The sequence below is a fragment of the Sinocyclocheilus anshuiensis genome, unplaced genomic scaffold, assembly GCF_001515605.1.
Source record: "Sinocyclocheilus anshuiensis isolate Anshui unplaced genomic scaffold, SAMN03320099.WGS_v1.1 scaffold63, whole genome shotgun sequence".
In the NCBI taxonomy this organism is placed as follows: Eukaryota; Metazoa; Chordata; class Actinopteri; order Cypriniformes; family Cyprinidae; genus Sinocyclocheilus; species Sinocyclocheilus anshuiensis.
The window spans coordinates 1,669,077-1,691,456 of NW_015552625.1; the positions used below are offsets into that span (position 1 = coordinate 1,669,077).

The 22,380-nt window shown below is 35.9% G+C and overlaps 2 protein-coding genes across 5 annotated transcripts in view; one reads left to right on the forward strand and one right to left on the reverse strand.

Moving 5' to 3' along the window:
• LOC107666519 (phosphatase and actin regulator 2-like) overlaps positions 1-10,867 on the forward strand; it is a 38,667-nt gene extending 27,800 nt beyond the window's left edge. For 3 of the 4 annotated variants that reach the window (XM_016457903.1, XM_016457902.1, XM_016457904.1), the window contains 9 exons: positions 168-392; positions 1,307-1,766; positions 3,131-3,303; positions 4,605-4,761; positions 5,073-5,128; positions 6,078-6,139; positions 7,211-7,348; positions 8,617-8,693; positions 9,303-10,867. In XM_016457903.1, coding sequence (XP_016313389.1) covers positions 168-392; positions 1,307-1,766; positions 3,131-3,303; positions 4,605-4,761; positions 5,073-5,128; positions 6,078-6,139; positions 7,211-7,348; positions 8,617-8,693; positions 9,303-9,318 — 1,364 coding nt within the window. In that variant the 3' untranslated portion in view covers positions 9,319-10,867. The remainder of the gene's footprint in view (positions 1-167; positions 393-1,306; positions 1,767-3,130; positions 3,304-4,604; positions 4,762-5,072; positions 5,129-6,077; positions 6,140-7,210; positions 7,349-8,616; positions 8,694-9,302) is intronic. The other variant, XM_016457905.1, reaches the window with a different exon arrangement.
• A 6,916-nt stretch (positions 10,868-17,783) lies between these two features.
• On the reverse strand, positions 17,784-18,990 carry sf3b5 (splicing factor 3b, subunit 5). Its single transcript, XM_016457647.1, has 2 exons — positions 18,801-18,990; positions 17,784-18,239 (listed from the first exon to the last, which is right to left on the reverse strand). Exon 2 carries the CDS (start codon positions 18,219-18,221, stop codon positions 17,961-17,963), a length of 261 nt encoding a protein of 86 aa, XP_016313133.1. The 5' UTR covers positions 18,222-18,239; positions 18,801-18,990; the 3' UTR covers positions 17,784-17,960.
• Positions 18,991-22,380: the final 3,390 nt, after the last annotated feature.

Consider the following 22,380-nt stretch of genomic DNA (forward strand, 5'->3'; position numbering starts at 1 on the left):
TGATCGATTTAATGCATCATTGCTGAATAAAATTATGTCATGATATATGACAATACTGTAGGCTGTTTAGTGTCACTACTTTAGTGCTGACACGATCAGAGCTTTGTTGCGAGGGTCTTCATGTTCAATAACAGTTTAGGGTGCTCTGATCCTCTGTGCTCCTGTAGAGAGGAAGGACAGCAAATGCAGCCCGCAGGCCAGTGAGTCAGCCGCTCCAAAAACCCCTACTAAAAAACATCAGGCCACACCCCAAAAACCCTCCGGTGAGGCCACAAGCACAGGCGTAAAGAAAGTGGGCCAAGCAGGGGGTAAAAAGGTAACCAAGAGCACCAATAAGCAGGTCTCCGCTCCTCCACCCAAACAAACCACACGAACTGCCGCTCGTGGCAATGGTAAGTGCACGTGTCAGTGATGTGAATAGAGCATCGTGTTTGCATGCGTGGTGAACAAGCTCTGCATGGAGAGTTCCTGTTTGCATCTCTTTCCCCCCTGACCGGTATCACTTGGAACCAACTTTGTCTATTGAGGAACATTTAGAAAAGGATCTATATGCATTATTTGAGAAAGGGAAATGCATAGTTTGCTAGACAGCTTTTTTTTTTAAGTTATATGGTTTAACTAGCTTGGGATTGGTATCCACTACTGTGCAAAGTGACATCCTGACTCATTTGTGACCCAGTATGGCTTTCTTGTGTTGTTATTGTGCTTGCATTACATGTCTGCTGTCTCACGGTTAAACACATTATAATCTGTTATTGATGTTTGCCTTTGTCTGAATATAATGGTACAATAAATGTGTTGCATTTTGCATGTAACTGGGACTTTGTGCATGTACACCACCACACTCATGTAACAGTCTATAAACGGGCTTATTGTTCCACATTGTGCTATTCCTTTGTCCTTTTACCTATCCATTGTGTGTCTCTAGTGCAGCTCATCATTGGTGGCTTGAAAGCTTCCTCTTTTAACTGATAATGCATTTATTTATTTAAATTAACTTTTTTTTTTTGAAAGCATATTGTTGTGTTTTATAGTTTTACAGCATTTTGTACTTCCTGGCTCTTGTGAATGTTAAACTAAACTCTTATCTTTGGTCAGCAGTGACCTTCACATAGGAAGTTTGTTTTTAGTGGTGAATCTGCATGTGAACATACACCATATTATCTTTTTATCTTTTAGTTCTGTAATTATCTCCAAGTATCCAGGTTTTATTCTTAGAAAAACCATTTAAAATGCCATCATTGTTGTTGATGTGTCCATAAACTCATCATTTTAAGATCTCTAATTTCCCTCAATTTCTTCACAGCTAAACCTTCGAATCCTAAAAAAACTGCAGGCACATCCAAGAGTTCCTCTCAGGCCTCAGGACAATCTTCTTCATTGACCAGCTCGAAGACCCCAAAGAACAACAGCTTAGAAGCGCAACCCAAGTCTGCCAAGAAAACCGAACCTTCCAGGTCACCACGGCCCCCTTCCAAAACCTCGTCTGAGACCACGGAAAGCTCTTCTAAAAAGGACCAAAAGAAAAAAGAAGTGACCTCCAATATTGACAAGGCTAAGGAGACATCTCTGAATGGGAAGGGTGCCAGTCATCTCTCGGAGTCGTCTGCAGAGAAGCACAAAAAGCAACCCTATGTTAACCAAACCACAGAGGAAACGTCCTTCGCTGGATCTTCAAATGGACTTTCTTCAGACACTTTAGGGCAGCCTGTGAGCACAGAGAGTGAAACCGAGAAAGAGAGGGCAGTGGCAGACCTGACACAGAGGTCAGTTTACATGTGTTGGCATTTTTCATGTGAATGTTTAGTATCACTTTGTAAATTCTGTATTTCCTCTAATGTTGTGCTGTTGATTTAGATTATACAACACATTCATGTCTGTGTGCCATGTGCTCTTACTCTATATTTCCCCTAAAGGTAAAACTATTGTTGCAGTTGAGTCATGCTCTGTGTCGTCCTCCAATCAAATGTCTAATAGATTGGGATAAACTTGCACAACAATGTGCACTATTGGTCAAAAGTATGGGGTCAAGACTACATTCATTTGATCAAAAATACAGTTAAAACATTACTCTTTTCTATTTTAAATATATTTTAAAATGTATTTTGTTCCCGTGATGACAAAGCTGGATTTTCAGCATCATTACTAGCCTTCAGTGTCACATGATCCTTCAGAAATGATTCAAATATGCTGATATTGAGATCCCAATTCGTCGGTCACGACGTGACTCGTAGTTACCGACTGAAAGGGAACCATGATACTTTTTTCAGTGTTCTTTGATGAATAGAAAGTTCAAAAGAACAGCGTTTATTTAAAATACAATGTTTTTATAAAAATGTAAAAGTATTTACTGTTGCTCTTGATCAATTTAATGTGTCGTTGTTGAATAAAAATATTAATTTCTTTTGAAAAACACACATACTGACCCTGAACTTATGACCAGTAGTGTAATTCTTTCTGCTACGTAAAAATTGTTCTTTTTTTTAGTTGTACCGTTTATTCATCGTTTTCCAAAATGGTTTTGTAATCAGTATTTGATGAGACATCAAATAGACCTTGATCTTGTAACTTGGGTGACAGGAAATGTGGCTAGTGATAAAGTTGTAGTAATATAGTGAGTTGTCTAGTACATTATCACATGATTGTGTATAATCAAATTTTTAGCTAGACCTACAGCATTACAGCAAAACAACTGCACTGAAGGGCTTACATGATGATGAATCAGGGTGTATGTAGGACAATTGGTCAAACTTGTGCTACTTGTAGTGTGTAAAAAAAAAAAAAAAAAGTGTGATCACTGAAGTGCAGCGATCAACTCTGTTGCTCACCTCACATATGAAGTGGCTGTTTCTTAAAGGCACAGCAGCCAAAAACAAACCATTTATCTCAACGCGTCAGAGAGAGGGTAGAAAATGGCCATGAAAAACTAAATTATGACTTTTGGCACAGAAAAAACTTTACTCAATTTCTAAATAAACCTACGGGAAAATGAATGGTGTATGATCCATTTAATGTCTTGAATAAGTTAACCTCTTTCCCTTATTTGATTATGTAAACTGATTATTATATCTGCTCATCCCAATTAATGTTTCAGCTAGACTAAATGAGTATTTTGTTTTGCCTTTTGTAGGATTGTTGGGACTGATGTGGGAGAGAGAAATCAAACCGTCAATGTGGAAAGTCCAGACGTGACTATCATTCCTGACTCTGTTCGAGAAAACCAGGCAAATGACTCCGATTCAGACGGACCTATACTCTACAAGGATGATGAAGAGGAGGATGAGGATGATGAGTATACATCTAGTATGTGTTCAAAGTCTGGTTTGTGTTTTTAGATCTCAACCCCTTTTTTTCCTCTGTATGTTCTGTCACTAAAGGAATTTAAAAAGAGCTAAATTTTGTAACTGAAAGGCCTTAAGTATGCAGCTTTTCTGCATATGAATTTAGAGGATTCTAGTAAAGTTGTGTCTTCAGCCTAATGTTTATGTATAAACAACACAACAGTAAAGATTGATATATTTCCAAGAGGTTACATTCTTGGTATATGCATTTTAGAATTTTCTCTTGGATCACAGCTTTGCCAAAATTCTTTGAAGCTACAAGCCTTTAGTTTGTCAAACTGGAAAAACATGCTGTGTCTAGTCAGCATTGCTTTCTGACATGCCGGTTACTCTGCAGTCTCTGCTGCCAGTGCACTATGCACAATACATTCCTGCAAAGACTGACGCCTGTTTCTCGTTTTCTGTTCTTTCCACACTGCAATCTGAAGATGCTTCACTGGTGTCAGAATGCAAATATGGTTTAAAGTTTTTTTTTTTCTAGGGTTGCACTGGTACTAATGTACTGTCCAGTGCAGGTGAGCCAATAATAATTTTCGTATCATGGCTGATAACTAATGAATGGCGGATAGCCAGATATTGAAATGATTTACCATTTTGTCTAAATAACTGAAAAATAAAACACACACACACACAAAACCTTAAAATTAAAATGCTGCAAGTGAATTAGACATCACAACATTATAATTTACAATATAAAAAAGTGTGATTTTAAGATTTGCTAAAAAAAAAAAATGCATTTATAGTGTTAGATAATTTGTTTTTAAAATGAACTTTAAAGGGATAGTTCATCCAAAATTACTCAACCTCATGTCGTTCCAAACCTGTATTAGTTTCTTTATGTTGAACATAAAAGAAGGTAATTTAAAGAATGCCGGTAATCAAAGAGTTGAGGGTCCTCATTGACTTCCATAGTATTTCATCCAGTCAGAGGGGACCAACAACTTTGGTTCTTCAAAACTCTTCAAAATGTCTTCTTTTGTGTTCAACATAAGAAAGCAACTTATACAGGTTTGGAAAGACAAGAGGGTGAGTAAATAATTTTTGGGTGAACTATTCCTTTAAGTGAGTGTAATTTTTACATTTAGATTACATTTGCTATCATCAACAATCAATCGCAATTAAATATCACAAACTCAGCCATTATATACAAATATATATCCATCAACCTGTAATGATACATAAAAAATTGCTCCAATATTGGCTAATAACCAATATGGTACCAATATATCATGCATAGTTTGTTGTTAATTTTTCTGTTTGTAGGCTCACTTGCCAGCAAAATTCGCCGCAAGGACACACTTGCCATCAGACTTGGTAACAGGCCCAGCAAGAAGGAGCTAGAAGAGAAGAACATTCTCCCACGGACCTCAGAGACGGAGCGACAGGAGCTATGGCAGCAGATTGGCTGTAAACTAGTCAGGTACATTAAACTATGCTGTTCTGTATTGCTAATATGTTTTGGACACTAACATTGTCAATTTATAATAATCAATATACTGTCAGTCAAAAGTTTGGATACACCTGACTGAATTTTTGTTTCTTGTATTTTAGTTTTTTCTTGTATTTTGTATTTTCTGTATTTTTGTTGACAGAAATTTTTGTTTCTGGTAACCTTGAGTTTTTTTAGAAGTATTAATTGGGCCTGTTTTTTCCTTTACAAAACACAGTCTATATATTCATTAATAGTCTTTGTGGTTTCCCCAGACTGATTCTTGTTTTCTCCTCCCATAGACGGCTGAGCCAAAGGCCCACCACAGAAGAGCTTGAACAGAGAAATATTCTGAAACGTATGTCTCCTCTGTCACAATCTCATTTACATAGTCTGTAGACAGTTGCTTTGTTTTGGATGCCCAGGGCTTTAATGTTTGTTCTTGCTTATTGCTGCCTCTGATGCTGGAGAGGCGTTCACTGAGTCACAGGCATCGCTGTGTCGTCTCAATTCCTGTGTCGTTCTGCCTTTCTGTTGCCTTGATTTTATGTGATATAATTGATGAAGCCTAGGAATGTGATGAAGGAGCTCTGCTCTAACAAGCTGTAAGCCATATGCTGACAAATAGGAAGGTGTAAGCAATTCAACAAAGAGTTGCCTAAAGCTTGCGATGCTTACCTGAGATATAATTGATCTTCACAGAAAATATCCCTTAGAGGGCTTGAATGTCCCAAATTTAGAGCTATAATATATAAACAAGTCATTATTATTGTTTCCTGAACTGAGGTACATTATTAAATAAGATATAGATAAGTGAAGATATCATAAGAAGTATAGTGTCAATTAGAATTTTTAGGTTGTCTTATAAATAGAAAAATAAAAGTAGGTACATAATTGTTGCATAACGTCACGACAACAGCAGGACCAATTAAATCAAGAGGTCAGTGTAGGATAGATGAGTTTCCAAGCGATTCTCATGGTCCCATGGCAAATTCAGTATTTGGCCAATTTTACACAATTAAGTTTTGAACTCATCACTGACCATGCTTTGATTCTATACTATCACTTAATGTTATGTTCCGCTGACTTTCACTGTACTATGATCGCTTTCTGACAAGAAAGACTAAAAATCTGCATTGTCAGATCGATGTCAGTTAGTCTTTAGTGACCTTGGTTTGTTTTAAAGTTTTATTCACAGTTTTACAATAATTGTCAAATGATGTGTTTGAATTTCAGAGCAAATATTGGTCACTGGATAGGATAAAAACTGAACATTGATGATAAAAATCGTTCTTGTGTCCCTTTAGAGAAAAATGAGGACGAAGAACAAGAGGCCAAGCAGGAGATTAAAAGAAGGCTATCCCGAAAGGTACAACCTTCTGCAGTCTGCTAGACAAGTCAGATTATCATCATTTGTTGAATCGGTCAGAAATATGACAAAATCATAATTATTGCAAAGCCACAATTCTAAAATAATGGACAAACATTTCCTGTCATAATTGACTAAGTATCTCATAATTTGGACTTCTTATGTGATAATTATGATTTCTCAAAGCATGTTTTTTTCTTATGTGGCAAAAATGGGCTTACATAGAAATTAGAAATGCCAGATATTAAAACATTACAGGTATAAGTTAAATTTATTGCTCTAATTTCAAATAACTCATAACCTGTTACTTTAGCATAATGCTGCAAGAAGTTATGAGTCATCATGAATCAAAATCATTGCTGTGACATAATCTAGTGGAAAATAGTGGATTGTGGGGCATTGCGCCATCTGCTGGCTTTACAAGGAAGTAAAATAAAATATATAATGTGTGCCAAGAGACTAGTAGCTCAATGCGTAACTTTAATAGATACTAATTGATATTTTGATTATGTGCTTGTACTTGAATTTATTTAATATTTTTTGATGTTCCTCTTTGGTTGTGTCTGCAACCCACTTGCTAACTCCTAATTACAATGGGTGAGGTGTAGTGGGGAATATAAAGAGTTTTATATTCCTGACATGTTGTAAGAGTGGTGGCTGGAAGTCTGACTGTTTTAATTATGGCCTTCTAATTTAGTTTGCTGCTAATGTCCTATATTATGGAGAGAATTAGGGCAGAGGATGTAATCGGGTGGATAGGCCAGATCTATAAAATGGTTCAATAGTCAGTTACAGAGATTTTCTCAAAACTGACCAAGTCGAGCTGAAACTGCAATAATGGACAATTCTTTTCAGACAAATGACTGCAGGTATAGAAACCATCTAAATATTTTCACTTGTAAAGTCGGTCACATCCAACCTGCTTCATTATCAAAGAAGAAATGTAGTTTGACATTCATTGTTTCACTTACATAAGCTATTACTTAGGCTAGAAGGAACATGTTTAACTCCTATTAAAGGTGACTGCACACACATTAAAAGGTGACTCGAGGAATTGCTCTGTGTTTGTAGCTCAGCGTCCGGCCTACAGTTGCAGAGCTGGTGGCCCGTAGAATTTTGCGCTTCAATGAATATGTGGAGGTCACAGAAGCAAAAGACTATGATCGCCGTGCTGACAAGCCCTGGACCAAGTTAACCCCTGCAGACAAAGTAAGCCGTTCCTCTCTCTTACTGTTGCTTTACATTGTGCATGCTGTGCTATAGAGAACTCTGAAGATGCACCTCACAAATGCCACACATGCACATACACCATGCCAACTGTTGGAAGTGTGTGTGTGTATATTTTATTTTTGGAATATATATTTTAATTCTGTTTTTAAAGACAATGGGAATCATAAACTAATTCAAATCGCTTTTTTAAATTAAAAGATCTTCTAGATCATTTTAGATATTTCAGAACACAAATGCTTTAATGGTTCTCCCAAAATGGGAGTAGTTCAGTCTAAACAAAAATGAAAACTCATGTAATTCTAAACCTGTTTCCTGCTGTTATTTCTTGTTGAACACAGGAAATCATATGGGTTTATAGTGTTTTTATAAGACTTCTTTCAGCACTTTGACAGGCTCTGGTATTGTTTTATGGACAAAAGTTATGTGCTCAAGTAAAGAATGACACATTTTCATTCTATACAACCATTCCTTTATTATGTATAATAAATAAACAGGATAAATAGTCATTACCTATCTATATTGTTATATATCAACTCTGTAAGTGTCTCTCTTGTATAATGTGGAGAAGAGTAAATCTGGATAGTGTGATCAATAATGTAAATTATTTTACATTTGATTACTTTTGTATGGTCACAGATGCCACCTACTGGGCATGTGACTTGTGCATTAAAATATGGTAATTAACAACAGTTCAAATACTTGTCAGTAGTTCATGAAAATGAAGAGTGCTGTTTTAATTAACATTATATTAACATACTATAATTATGAATAAATACATTTCAAGTAAATGCTGCACTTTTGAACTTAATATTCAACAGAGAACACTGCAAAAAATGTGTCATGGTTTCCTCAAAATATTCAACATTGATAATAATAAGAAATGTTTCATAAGCACCAAATCAGCATATTAGAATGATTTCTAATAGGATTGTGTGACACTGAAGACTGGAATAATGGCTGCTGAATTTTTTTTACATTTTGCTTTGCCATCACAGGAATAAATTACATTTAAAAATACATTCAAACAGAAAACTGTTATTTTAAATTGTAGTAATATCTCACAATATTTTGATCTAATAAATGTAGCTTTGGTGAGCATAAGAAATTTCTTTAACTGATCGTAAACTTTTAAATGGTAGTGTATTATTAAAATAATTTTTCATTTTGCGTCGTTTCCAAAAGTGTTTAATTTGACAAACTCTCAGTTGTCATCGTCACTAATGACCTTTCTTTTTTTCTTGTCACAGGCTGCTATACGTAAAGAACTTAATGAATTTAAAAGCAAAGAAATGGAAGTCCATGAAGAAAGCAAACAGTTTACCAGGTACGTTTGTGTGCTAGCGGCCAGATCAAAGGAGGATGAATTTAAACCTTTGTGGGAGACGAGTAAAGCACTGAATAGACATTACAGAAGGTCTTCAGTCAGTATAATGTTTTATTTCCATAATAATTGAACATTAGCCTTTCACTGACCTACAGTCCACTGCAGTTCATTTTTCAATACGACTGTGTCAGTCTGTCGAGGAAGAAATGGGCCGTTCCCATAGTAAACATTCTTGAAGTCCTAAAGTATGTTGTGAGCATGAGGGGAGTAATCCTGAAATACAGCAAAAAGTCCCATGATGGGAGGTGATTGTCTTGTGTCTATCATCAGTCGTTCTGCAGATCTCCTGGAATGGGTCAAACTGCTGTAAATGCATAGACAAAGTGCAATTACTTTGCATCTCTTATGTATTAGACATCTGTGAGTATGCATCTGGCACTGTTCTTTATCTGTCAAGTGGCGTGTTAATAGACTTGCTAGTGATAAAAAGATGCCATCAGCTGCTCTTTCCACTGCCTCGTTTCTTCTAAATATTGCTCCGATCTGTTCTGCGTCCCGTCTGCTGGCATCGCTGCTAAACTAGCATCTGCTCTCTCTGTTTTGTGGCAGGTTTCATCGGCCCTGAGGCGGTGCCTGGTTGTGGGGGTTCTGGATAGCCGCTAACTCGAGGCTCTCTCTTCCTGTCTCTTCGCCATGCTTCCTGCCGGGGAGGCTAACAGACTGACTCCTGCGGCAGCCGGCTCTTCTCTGGCATCGGCTGTACTTGGGTTCTTGCTTTCAGCCACTAGAGGGCTACAGCGCGGCTAAAGATAGGCCTGTGATGCCATTGCGAAACGGAAAGAGAGGGTCCTTCAAACAAGATAAAGCAATGCAATGGTTCTGACACTTTTTTTTTTCTTTTCATATCTGTAATGTTTTTGCACACACTAAGGACAAGACTTGCACTCTTTTAATTTAAAGTGTCCCTGATATTCTCTCAAGGTTAAGCACAGCAGTGTGAAAACACTGAAGCGCGTGCAGTGACTCATCAGTGGCTCGCATTGTTGCTGCGTGCAGCTCAGAGGATTTTTGTGTGCGGTTTGTTTTGTATATATTACATATTTCTTGCAGTATTCGTGCAGAGTCCAGTAATATCAATGAATATCCGTGCATGTGAAAAAAAAAAAAAAAAATTTTATAAGACTCATGTATCTGGTCCAGTGTATATTACATGGATATTGAGGTTTATTTGGGCATCGTGATGTCCAGATTTATTACTGCCATTATTCGCCTGTATCCAGATCAATACATCCTGAATATAATAGAATGTAATCAGATTTATGTTGTGCCTTGACAGTGTTGTTTTTTTTTCCTCAAAAAAGTCTGATTACTTGATATATATGTGGTCATATTGTAACATATCTGTAACTTCTGTTCAGGAAGAGACTATCATCATATGTTTATGATACAATTCATGTTCATTTACCTTGTATTTTAGTTTCCCCCACATTATTTCCCAAAGTTCCAGCTAGCATCTCATTGATTTGGCTTTTAGGTTGTACATAAATTTGGTGGGTTTTATTGAGTACAGTGGTGTCGACCATATACAAGATGTGGCAAGCTATATAATGTAGTGAACCAGTAGTTTTAACTTAAATCGGAAAGGGCTTCTAGTCCATTCTTTTAGTCCATTATAGAATGTGTCTGTATTGCATTATTGCACATTTTGGTGCTCTATATAATATATGATTGTATGTCACAGGCAGAATTTGCTGGACGCTCCCTCATGTCCAGCTCTGAGGTTGTTGTTGTTGTTTTTTTTTGTTCATGTAGTTAGAAATTGGGGAAACTTAAATTATTTCAAATCAATTGTACAGTCTGTATATGATATATGTGAATACATCTAGTATATTGCAGTATGTTGGCTTGGTTTCTTTCTCATTTAAAGATGGTGAAAACATTAACTTGCATTTATTATCTCTGTTTTATTTAGTTATTTAGGTCATCAAATTTTCAAGTGTACATAAGAGAAACCCCCTCAGTCACTACTGGACAATTGTATTATATATATAATACTATACAACATTTATGCAGGTTTCAGTGCTGTTTAATCAAGGAAAACCCGTTAAGATGATTTTATTAAATGGATTAGTGGAGTATTGATTAGTACACATCTGAATTTCATAGTCCCTCGAGTTCCTATTTAAAGATTGTCTATATATTCTTCATGTTTTAAAGCAGAAAACAAATAGAATCCTAAACTAAATAGAATACAATAGATCTAATAGTCATATTTTCAGTCTTTCTAATTAAAATTTTTTTCTTCAGTGTTTCAGTGATTTTTATAATGAAATGGAACACTGACAGATATCTGTCAGTGAGAATTGTGTGGTTGTTCTTTTACCAAAAAGCGTATCTTGAATATATAGAGCATACACATAATCTTGAAATCATGTACATTTTGTGTGTGTGTGTATCTATGAAAATGTAAAAGATTTCAAGCTATAAAATCAAAACATATAGCTAGTATCCTTTGTTTCCTGTCCAATTATCTCTTACATCTAAATGGTCTCAAATCACTGTTGCCTTTGTTTGTTATTGTGCTTAATGAAGATGATGGGCTGAGAATCCAAGCATCATGAGTGCACTTGTTTTACAGAATGTTTAGGCAACGAATGAAAGGACAGAAGGACATCTGGCTGGTTTTATTTCATGGTGCCGTCAACTACAGAACTGATTCTAGTAAAACAAAGCCAAAGAATTCCTAATGAAATGAGCAGGATTCATTAGGATCTTTGATTCTTTATTAAGCAGAGAGCATAAATGTCATTATTCAGGTTTGGTAAGAATTTTAACATTCATATTGAATAATTATGACCATACACATTTTATTCTATATACTTCTACAAGCTAAAAGGCAGGCTAGGTATTTTTTAGGTGAAGATCCATTTTAAAATAAGCTACTTTTATTATAGGTGTACTGGTTCCTACAGTAGGCTGACATTATCCTGCAGTGGCCAGACATAGATTTTAAGTCTAAATAATTGTATTAATATGTCATTATTGTAAATGATCAATCAGACGCTAGCTGTTATTGTAAATACTGGATGGCGTCCAGGAAATCTTTGTGCGTAAGAGAGTTAAACGAGTCAGCTGTACTCTTGAACTGTTTTCCCATTGACGCACGGCACAGTCATGTATTGTATATCATTGGGGCATCGTCTTAATATTGACATGAGTTTGTGCTCTAACTGTGGATCTGTAATGATCCATCTACAAGTCATCCATAAGCCGCCTTTGATTTTGTGGCACATGTTAGATGTATAGTAAACCACACATACAATAACAGTCAGCCTATTTCTTGTATGAGGAACTGCTATGCATACACATACAGAGCAAATATTGTATATGTCGGCGGGTCACACCTTTCCCATCAAGCCCTTTTAGACATAACCGGTGCTGTCGTCACAGGCGCTAAGTGCACTCCATTTGATTTCATGCTTGTTTAAACTTGTTTTTCTTCTTCAGTTGCTTGTGCCTCTAATCAGATGGTACTGGCATCTGTTCTCACATATATAATCATCATAGATAGGTACTCATACAAAACGTTTTAAATTTAAACTTTATGATCTTATATTGAATTACAGCATGATAGACAGATTTTCAAAGTTAATTGTGCATAAATGACTGGCTGGAGCAAAATGACCTTTAATCTATTAGCACATTTGGGCACTAGCACACACGTAAGACTTAGCAAGCACGTGACAGAGCTTTCTTTGCTCATACTAACGGCTTTTCCGCTGGAAATGATGGTTATTTGAGATTTTACCATTAGCGATGTTGGTGATGGCTTTATGGTTGACTAAATTTAGCAATAGCCACATCCGTAAACGCATGCTGTCAAGGTTAGTGTCAGCCGCTGAAGGACATGAAATGTTTGCTCGACCTATTTGTGTGGCCAGTCCAGGTGCTGTTTTCTCAGAGCGACGATATGTTTGAAAGAAGAGCTCAAGCTGGCTGTGTAGGAGGGTAATGAGTGGCTCAAAGGGTTGTTTGTTACTTCAAGGGTTGTTTGTTACATAATTCCTTCTGTAGCATCCTTCTAGAATTTTCTGGGCTCTTCAACAGCTTAATTCAGCATTATTTTTCATTTTAAAATAAAAATAGCTGTTGAGCTTCAGCACGAGCATAGCCGGTGATCTGCTGTGCCAGTATGTTATTCCTGATCCTGACACTGCAGAACTAACTCAAACTGTGTGGCCAGCTGGCGAGGATTTGCCCTAACATTTTATAAGACTCATGTATCTGGTCCAGTGTATATTACATGGATATTGAGGTTTATTTGGGCATCGTGATGTCCAGATTTATTACTGCCATTATTCGCCTGTATCCAGATCAATACATCCTGAATATAATAGAATGTAATCAGATTTATGTTGTGCCTTGACAGTGTTGTTTTTTTTTCCTCAAAAAAGTCTGATTACTTGATATATATGTGGTCATATTGTAACATATCTGTAACTTCTGTTCAGGAAGAGACTATCATCATATGTTTATGATACAATTCATGTTCATTTACCTTGTATTTTAGTTTCCCCCACATTATTTCCCAAAGTTCCAGCTAGCATCTCATTGATTTGGCTTTTAGGTTGTACATAAATTTGGTGGGTTTTATTGAGTACAGTGGTGTCGACCATATACAAGATGTGGCAAGCTATATAATGTAGTGAACCAGTAGTTTTAACTTAAATCGGAAAGGGCTTCTAGTCCATTCTTTTAGTCCATTATAGAATGTGTCTGTATTGCATTATTGCACATTTTGGTGCTCTATATAATATATGATTGTATGTCACAGGCAGAATTTGCTGGACGCTCCCTCATGTCCAGCTCTGAGGTTGTTGTTGTTGTTTTTTTTTGTTCATGTAGTTAGAAATTGGGGAAACTTAAATTATTTCAAATCAATTGTACAGTCTGTATATGATATATGTGAATACATCTAGTATATTGCAGTATGTTGGCTTGGTTTCTTTCTCATTTAAAGATGGTGAAAACATTAACTTGCATTTATTATCTCTGTTTTATTTAGTTATTTAGGTCATCAAATTTTCAAGTGTACATAAGAGAAACCCCCTCAGTCACTACTGGACAATTGTATTATATATATAATACTATACAACATTTATGCAGGTTTCAGTGCTGTTTAATCAAGGAAAACCCGTTAAGATGATTTTATTAAATGGATTAGTGGAGTATTGATTAGTACACATCTGAATTTCATAGTCCCTCGAGTTCCTATTTAAAGATTGTCTATATATTCTTCATGTTTTAAAGCAGAAAACAAATAGAATCCTAAACTAAATAGAATACAATAGATCTAATAGTCATATTTTCAGTCTTTCTAATTAAAATTTTTTTCTTCAGTGTTTCAGTGATTTTTATAATGAAATGGAACACTGACAGATATCTGTCAGTGAGAATTGTGTGGTTGTTCTTTTACCAAAAAGCGTATCTTGAATATATAGAGCATACACATAATCTTGAAATCATGTACATTTTGTGTGTGTGTGTATCTATGAAAATGTAAAAGATTTCAAGCTATAAAATCAAAACATATAGCTAGTATCCTTTGTTTCCTGTCCAATTATCTCTTACATCTAAATGGTCTCAAATCACTGTTGCCTTTGTTTGTTATTGTGCTTAATGAAGATGATGGGCTGAGAATCCAAGCATCATGAGTGCACTTGTTTTACAGAATGTTTAGGCAACGAATGAAAGGACAGAAGGACATCTGGCTGGTTTTATTTCATGGTGCCGTCAACTACAGAACTGATTCTAGTAAAACAAAGCCAAAGAATTCCTAATGAAATGAGCAGGATTCATTAGGATCTTTGATTCTTTATTAAGCAGAGAGCATAAATGTCATTATTCAGGTTTGGTAAGAATTTTAACATTCATATTGAATAATTATGACCATACACATTTTATTCTATATACTTCTACAAGCTAAAAGGCAGGCTAGGTATTTTTTAGGTGAAGATCCATTTTAAAATAAGCTACTTTTATTATAGGTGTACTGGTTCCTACAGTAGGCTGACATTATCCTGCAGTGGCCAGACATAGATTTTAAGTCTAAATAATTGTATTAATATGTCATTATTGTAAATGATCAATCAGACGCTAGCTGTTATTGTAAATACTGGATGGCGTCCAGGAAATCTTTGTGCGTAAGAGAGTTAAACGAGTCAGCTGTACTCTTGAACTGTTTTCCCATTGACGCACGGCACAGTCATGTATTGTATATCATTGGGGCATCGTCTTAATATTGACATGAGTTTGTGCTCTAACTGTGGATCTGTAATGATCCATCTACAAGTCATCCATAAGCCGCCTTTGATTTTGTGGCACATGTTAGATGTATAGTAAACCACACATACAATAACAGTCAGCCTATTTCTTGTATGAGGAACTGCTATGCATACACATACAGAGCAAATATTGTATATGTCGGCGGGTCACACCTTTCCCATCAAGCCCTTTTAGACATAACCGGTGCTGTCGTCACAGGCGCTAAGTGCACTCCATTTGATTTCATGCTTGTTTAAACTTGTTTTTCTTCTTCAGTTGCTTGTGCCTCTAATCAGATGGTACTGGCATCTGTTCTCACATATATAATCATCATAGATAGGTACTCATACAAAACGTTTTAAATTTAAACTTTATGATCTTATATTGAATTACAGCATGATAGACAGATTTTCAAAGTTAATTGTGCATAAATGACTGGCTGGAGCAAAATGACCTTTAATCTATTAGCACATTTGGGCACTAGCACACACGTAAGACTTAGCAAGCACGTGACAGAGCTTTCTTTGCTCATACTAACGGCTTTTCCGCTGGAAATGATGGTTATTTGAGATTTTACCATTAGCGATGTTGGTGATGGCTTTATGGTTGACTAAATTTAGCAATAGCCACATCCGTAAACGCATGCTGTCAAGGTTAGTGTCAGCCGCTGAAGGACATGAAATGTTTGCTCGACCTATTTGTGTGGCCAGTCCAGGTGCTGTTTTCTCAGAGCGACGATATGTTTGAAAGAAGAGCTCAAGCTGGCTGTGTAGGAGGGTAATGAGTGGCTCAAAGGGTTGTTTGTTACTTCAAGGGTTGTTTGTTACATAATTCCTTCTGTAGCATCCTTCTAGAATTTTCTGGGCTCTTCAACAGCTTAATTCAGCATTATTTTTCATTTTAAAATAAAAATAGCTGTTGAGCTTCAGCACGAGCATAGCCGGTGATCTGCTGTGCCAGTATGTTATTCCTGATCCTGACACTGCAGAACTAACTCAAACTGTGTGGCCAGCTGGCGAGGATTTGCCCTGCTATGCTAGTGGCAACCGCTGACTGCCAAGCTGCAAATCTCTTATCACTGAAGTCATGGTGATACGAAATTTCCTCTGCACTGATTTATCCAGACAAACACTGGAAAAATCCACTCCTTTTATATGCATTTGCTTGATTTTCCTTTAAATGAGCAATATGCCACAGCAAATCGAAGCAGCTTTTCCATACTTTTTAATCTCATGATCATGTAAATGGATCCGTTTTCACATTGAAAGTAAATCACTTATTAGACCAACCTTAAATTTCCTTGCAATAGTGGAGGGTTTCAGACCCCCCACTCAGACTCTCAGCCAACCCAGACACCCCCAAAATAAAGATAACCAATTTTCTTAATAAAGGGGTCATATGATGCTTTTTTTAAATATCATTATTTTGTGTATTTGGTGTAACAGAATATGTTGACATGCTTTAATGTTAAAAAAACAAAATATTTTTCAAATACTGTTCATTATTGTAGGTCCTCTATGCCCCGCATCCCACATGGCTGCTTCAACACTAACTGCGGTTACTGAAACCACGCCTTCTTTATTTGCGTGCACATTTGGGCGGCATTATGCTAATATTTCCACATAGTGAGGTAGATATGTGGGGGCGTGTTAGAACGAGCCGTTTTAGGGGGGTGTGGCAGAGTCTTAACTTTGATAAAGAATATCTCTTTGGTTTTGAGACTTTAGTCTTTGCAACTTCAGGGATCTTATCTATTCACGAACAGCTTGTAACACTCCAAAGAGAAAGGAAACTTGAAATCGCATCATATGACCCCTTTTTAATAATAATAGTAACTTCCTTTAAGAACATTAAAGGGTTCACCCAAAAATTAAAATTTGTCACTATTTACTCACCGTCATGTCATTCCAAACCTGTATAAATTTCTTTCTTATGTTGAACACAAAAGAAGATAATTTGAAGAATTTTGAAGAACCAAACAGTTGATGGTCCCCATTGACTTCCATAGTAGGGAAAAAAGTACTATGGCTGCCAATGAGGACCAGAAACTGTTTTGATTACCCACCTTCCTCAAAATAACTTCTTTTGTGTTCAACAGAAGAAAGTAAGTCATGAAGGTTTGGAATAACAAGAAATACTATGGAAGTCAATGGGGACCATCAGCCAGTTGATTACCAGCATTCTTCAGGATGAGTAAATTATGACAAAATTGTCATTTTTGGGTGAACTATTCCTTTAACATACTACGTTATATATAACTGGTTGTTAGCAAGTATTTTATTCAAAAAAAAAAAAAAATCATACAAAAACTATGCTTACAAGGCTGCTTTTATTTGACCAAAAAAAAAATAAAAATAGTAATATGGTGCAATACTGTTTTATTATTTAAAACAATTGTCATTTTTTTAAATGTATTTTCAAATGTAATTTATTGCAGTGATGGCAAAACAAAATTTTCAGCAGCCATTTTTTCAGTCTTTAGTATCACATGATCCTTCAGAAATCATTCTATGCCGATTTGCTGCTCAAGAAACATTTCTTACATTTTTTTTAGTGTGGAAAGATGATACATTTTTGTTTTTTCAAAGTTCTTTGATGAACAGAAACTTCAAAAGAACAATTTATTTGAAACATTTTGTAACATTATGAAAGTCTTTTCTGTCACTTTTGATCAGATGACTGGGCCCTTGTTGAACAAGTATACATTTCTTGTAAAAAGTTTGTAATTATCAAAATTAATAATAATAATAATAATAATACAAAGCATTTGTGATAAGGTATCAATTTTATTTTCTTCAAGCACACTTGTAATTCAACAATCTATACAAAATATCACAAAAAAAAGAGAAAACATTGACTGGTTCACAAGCAAGAGGATTCAAAGGTCACCCAGCACTGAATGAACAGAAAACATCCGGCTGTAGGGACCGAGTCAAAACGGTCCTAAGCATCTTCAGGTTTGTCAGCTGGGGGACCACACGGCTGCAGCATCTTCTCCATCAGGTTAAAGCGGACCCGAGCCTTGCTCTCGTTCTCAGTGACAGCGAAGTAATTGAGAAGGTCGAAATGGCCCATGTAGGAGCAGTATGAGTCTCTGTGCTGGTTAACCAGCCATTCCCATTTGCTGGTGTCTGCGTGGCCTGTGCCGATGTACTTCGACTGCAGATGCTCCAGCTGACTGTGGATGTTGTAACGGTCTGTCATCTTCAACTATCTGTGTTTCTGATAAAAAGAAAGTAAAACAATAACTTAAAGCCCTTCTGAGGTATACAGATTTATTGCTATTCCTCATCTTCAACAAATGAGATCTACCATTTCACTAAAGATGTATTTGATGCATTTTTATTAGATTGTGTGTGTGTACGTACGTACGTACGTACGTACACACACACACACACACACACACACACACACACTTAAAGTGTGTTCTGGAATAATAACACCCACCAGACTGTGTGTTTAAGGAAGAGAAATATTTAAAGTACAGTAAGAAATGGCTTACATCAAGAACAAGTCGAAAAGCAAAACAGTTAATTAGTCTTGTCGTAAAAAAAAACAATAAAACAAAGTCAAATCATCAGCTTGTACTACGTTGTAGAGATTGAGCATATATTTACTTGTTAAGCTAATTAGTTAAACTAATTCAGCTGATAACTGGTAACATTCTTTCAAATCAAATATTTGTATATATATATATATATATGTATATTGTATATATAAATATAAATACAAACCACAATACAGTCATTAGTTATTGTATGCAGATATTATTCGTGTACTTACCTAAAGTAAAACCGCAGTCAAATGTGAGGAAAGTAAACGATAGGTTCCTGTAACAGTACTCGGTGTTGTTAGCTTTGTGGCTGTGCGCACGCAGACTGTAGCCGGAGCGGAAGGAGTTACTCAGATATCTGTCGCTGTGGAAAACATTGGCGTAGACAAGAGTTCCGATCGGATGAACTGCAGGCGTGGTAAGTCCTGGGGCCGTATGTATAAAGCCGCTCAGAGTACAATTTTAGTCTTAAGTGTGTCAAAATTCTAAGAATGACGTAAGTTTACTCTTATTCCTAGACTTAAGAATAAGATTTTCACTTTCACTTTCAAGAGTGATTCATAAAGGTTCCTAAGTGTCAAGACTAGGTCTCAGCTCCTAAATTATTTAAGAGAGCTGGAGAGGTCTCTTAACCTAGTTAGGAGTAACAAGATGGCAGCAAAGAGGAGGAGACAAACACTTCCCAACGAAGATATGACATATTAGAGTTATATGATGATATGGAGTTGATAAAATGATACAAACATGTTTGTCAAGTTAGTCAAAAAATTTTTTTTTGTAACGGACAAAGGAAGAAATGTAATCACTTCTTCCACTCTACAAGTCAATGCTCTAACTGCAGAAATGAAAGTAGTAATTACATTTTTTTGGCTGGAAAATTGCAGCAATGCACCGGTGATGACACAGTAAGCAGGGTCTTAAATATTGTGGCACTAACCCCACCAAACACAACAGTGGCCAAAAGTGATGTGTGGAGGGTTTTTTAATGCCTCCACATTTCACTTAAACCATCAAAATATGAAGGGGGAAGAAGAAGAAAGAAAAAAACACTGACCAGTGTTGCCAACTGCTTTCAATTGAAAGTTGATGACATCATAAATGTGAGTTCACTGATCTATATAAATATAGATCAGTGGTAGAGTGATTGGGAGGGGCGAGGAAGTCACTAAATCCAGTGACAAAATCACTAAATTGGCAACATTGTGATGTCACATTGACTACAACATAAGTTATTAATATTTAATTGGTCCTCTTGTTTTTGCATATGTTCATAATTTCTTTGTAAGACAGCATGGCAAAAAATGATGACCGCACAATTTGAAATGTTTCATTGCATTATTATCTCAAATAAAACAACTGACTCTAAGCAACTATGCAATATGCTTACAAAATCTTGCACCTTTTTTTTTTTTAAAATTAGGGGTGATGTCAAATTTGAAGATGTCAAACATCACTTTTGACCACTACTATATTGCAGTTCATTGACTTTCCAACTAACCGCCAAACCATGCTCCAAAAAAAGCCACTTTTATGAGGATTGTGGGCTTTCCTGGAGTTGTTGGAGCCATTGATGGAACTCATGTTCACATCATTGCTCCAACTGTAAATGAGGAGACATACCAATAGAAAATAAAGCATCAGTAATAATTAGTGATAATTTTGCACAATGCAAAGCATTAAAAAAAATACATTTAAATATTAAAATATTTCAGTGTCTTAATGAAATGATTTTATTGTATTTACATTAAATTATTGGTGTTGTGCTGCTGTAACTTCATATGTGCAGGCTCACTATTGGCTATTTCGACTATACCACTATTGAGGTCGAGGTCGGCCGTTTTGTGTTGACATCATTGTAGTCCTTAGTTCACAACACTTAAGTGTCACCTCAGTCAACACTTAAGAATCAGTCTTAGACTTTACTGAAAGTTGCTTTTAGGTTCTTTATAAAAGTCTCCTACTCTTAGAAAAGTCCTACTTTTTACTAAGAATTTTTTGACACTTAAATCAAAGCTTAAAAGGAGTTTATTATTGTGCTATCGACTGGCTGATTATCCACCTTATTACACAGCTCCATGAACATGAAATATTGATTTGAGCTTATAATATTATAAAATATTTTTTTTATAGGTTTAAAGGGGGGCGTGACCAAAAAAGTTTGAGAACCACTGCACTATAGGAAAAAAAGTGAAGGGAAAACAGTCCGCCTAGCAGCAACTGGATGAACGTTACATTTACATTTACTTTTAGTCATTTAGCAGACACTTTTATCCAAAGCGACTTACAAATGAGGACAAACATTACATATACAACCATAGAAAATTAATCTACAGCCTACATTAATTTCAATTCAGGTTTCTTTTAATAAAACTGGACTTCTGAGCTTCTAGCCATCTGACAAAGGTTGTATGCTCATCATATAGCCTTTAGCTTATATTAAAATTAATACTGTCCTCCCTGCCAACTTTTATTACAGTCAGTAGTTGTAGTAACCATTTTAGTCAAGACAGCCAATGAGCTATTTTAACTGATCTTGATTATATGAAAAGTCCTCAGCGTGATACAAGAAACATAAAAGTAACACAGGTATGTTGCCATATGTTTTTTTATGTTCCCCATAGGGATTTTAAAGAGTAAAGATTTTTGTTAAAGAGTTATACGCCATGAACCAAACTAACCAACAATGAGGTGCATCTCAACATTACAAATTTGATTTGAAGCAAAAATGAATTTAAAATTAGACAAAATATAAAGGTACAAAACTGTGTACTTAATGGCTTTAATGAGAGAAAGAACTACAATCCCTTCTAGAAAGCATGGCCCGTATTCACAAAACATCTTAAGGCTAAAAGTAGCTCATAACTTGCCAATTTAGGAGAAAATCTTGGGTGTGTCAGTCTTAAATTTTTGCTCTAAGAGTATTTCACAAAGAATTTTAGCACTAAAACTAGCTCCTAAATCTGTGAAACGTTAGGAGTAGTGAAGAGGACTCCTAAGTCACTAAGACCGAACCACAACTATACTAAAATGGCTGTTGCCGGCAATCTGCCTTGGAATGTAAACATTTTAGAAACATTTGATGATAATGGGCTTTTAAAAAGGTATATCGCCTTAATTGCGGGGGTATTATGACTGTTGTAGAACTAGTCGGGGACAATTTTCCTTTGATTACCCTATATCCTTGCTTTCATGAACCAGTTGGGCAAGAAGTAACAGCTCTTCTTGCGTCTAGTTTGGTTTTCTTTTACATTTGCATGTCTTACTATCAGCCATGATTATTCCACTCTGTTAACTAAAAGGCTGTTTATATGCATATTCACTAATTGTTTACAAGAAGCATACATGTAAGAGGCTGACAATTAGCTAAACATATACTTGTTTAATTAGTGACTCTTAGCCTGCATTTTAAAATATTTATTTGAATGTGGCAACATAAAATTGTGCTGTACAATATTTCTACGTATAAATCTCTGACAGAGACAATCAGCCAATCACTGTGTGCATAGTAAGCATGCAGACATCATCCATAGCAACGAGGTCAACCCCGCCCCCTTACTCTTAGCTAAGACTTCTCTCTATTCCTTAGTAAAAGTTTGTCTCAGCAGCTTTGTGAATTGGTTTTAATAGAAAACTCTTAGCTAAAAACTTTTACTGCTATTTAGGAGAACTCTTAGTGGTAAGATAAAATGTTTTGTGAATACGGGCCCAGATCTAATTTCCTTTCGGAAGATCATTAAGAATCTTGATGTGTCATACATCAAAAATGCAATCAGACTCTGGGTTTTGTTTTGTCTCATTAATGTAATTTAG

Excerpts from the sequence above, each read along its gene's own strand:
- sf3b5 (XM_016457647.1), bottom strand. The coding sequence starts at position 18,221 with ATGACAGACCGTTACAACATCCACAGTCAGCTGGAGCATCTGCAGTCG.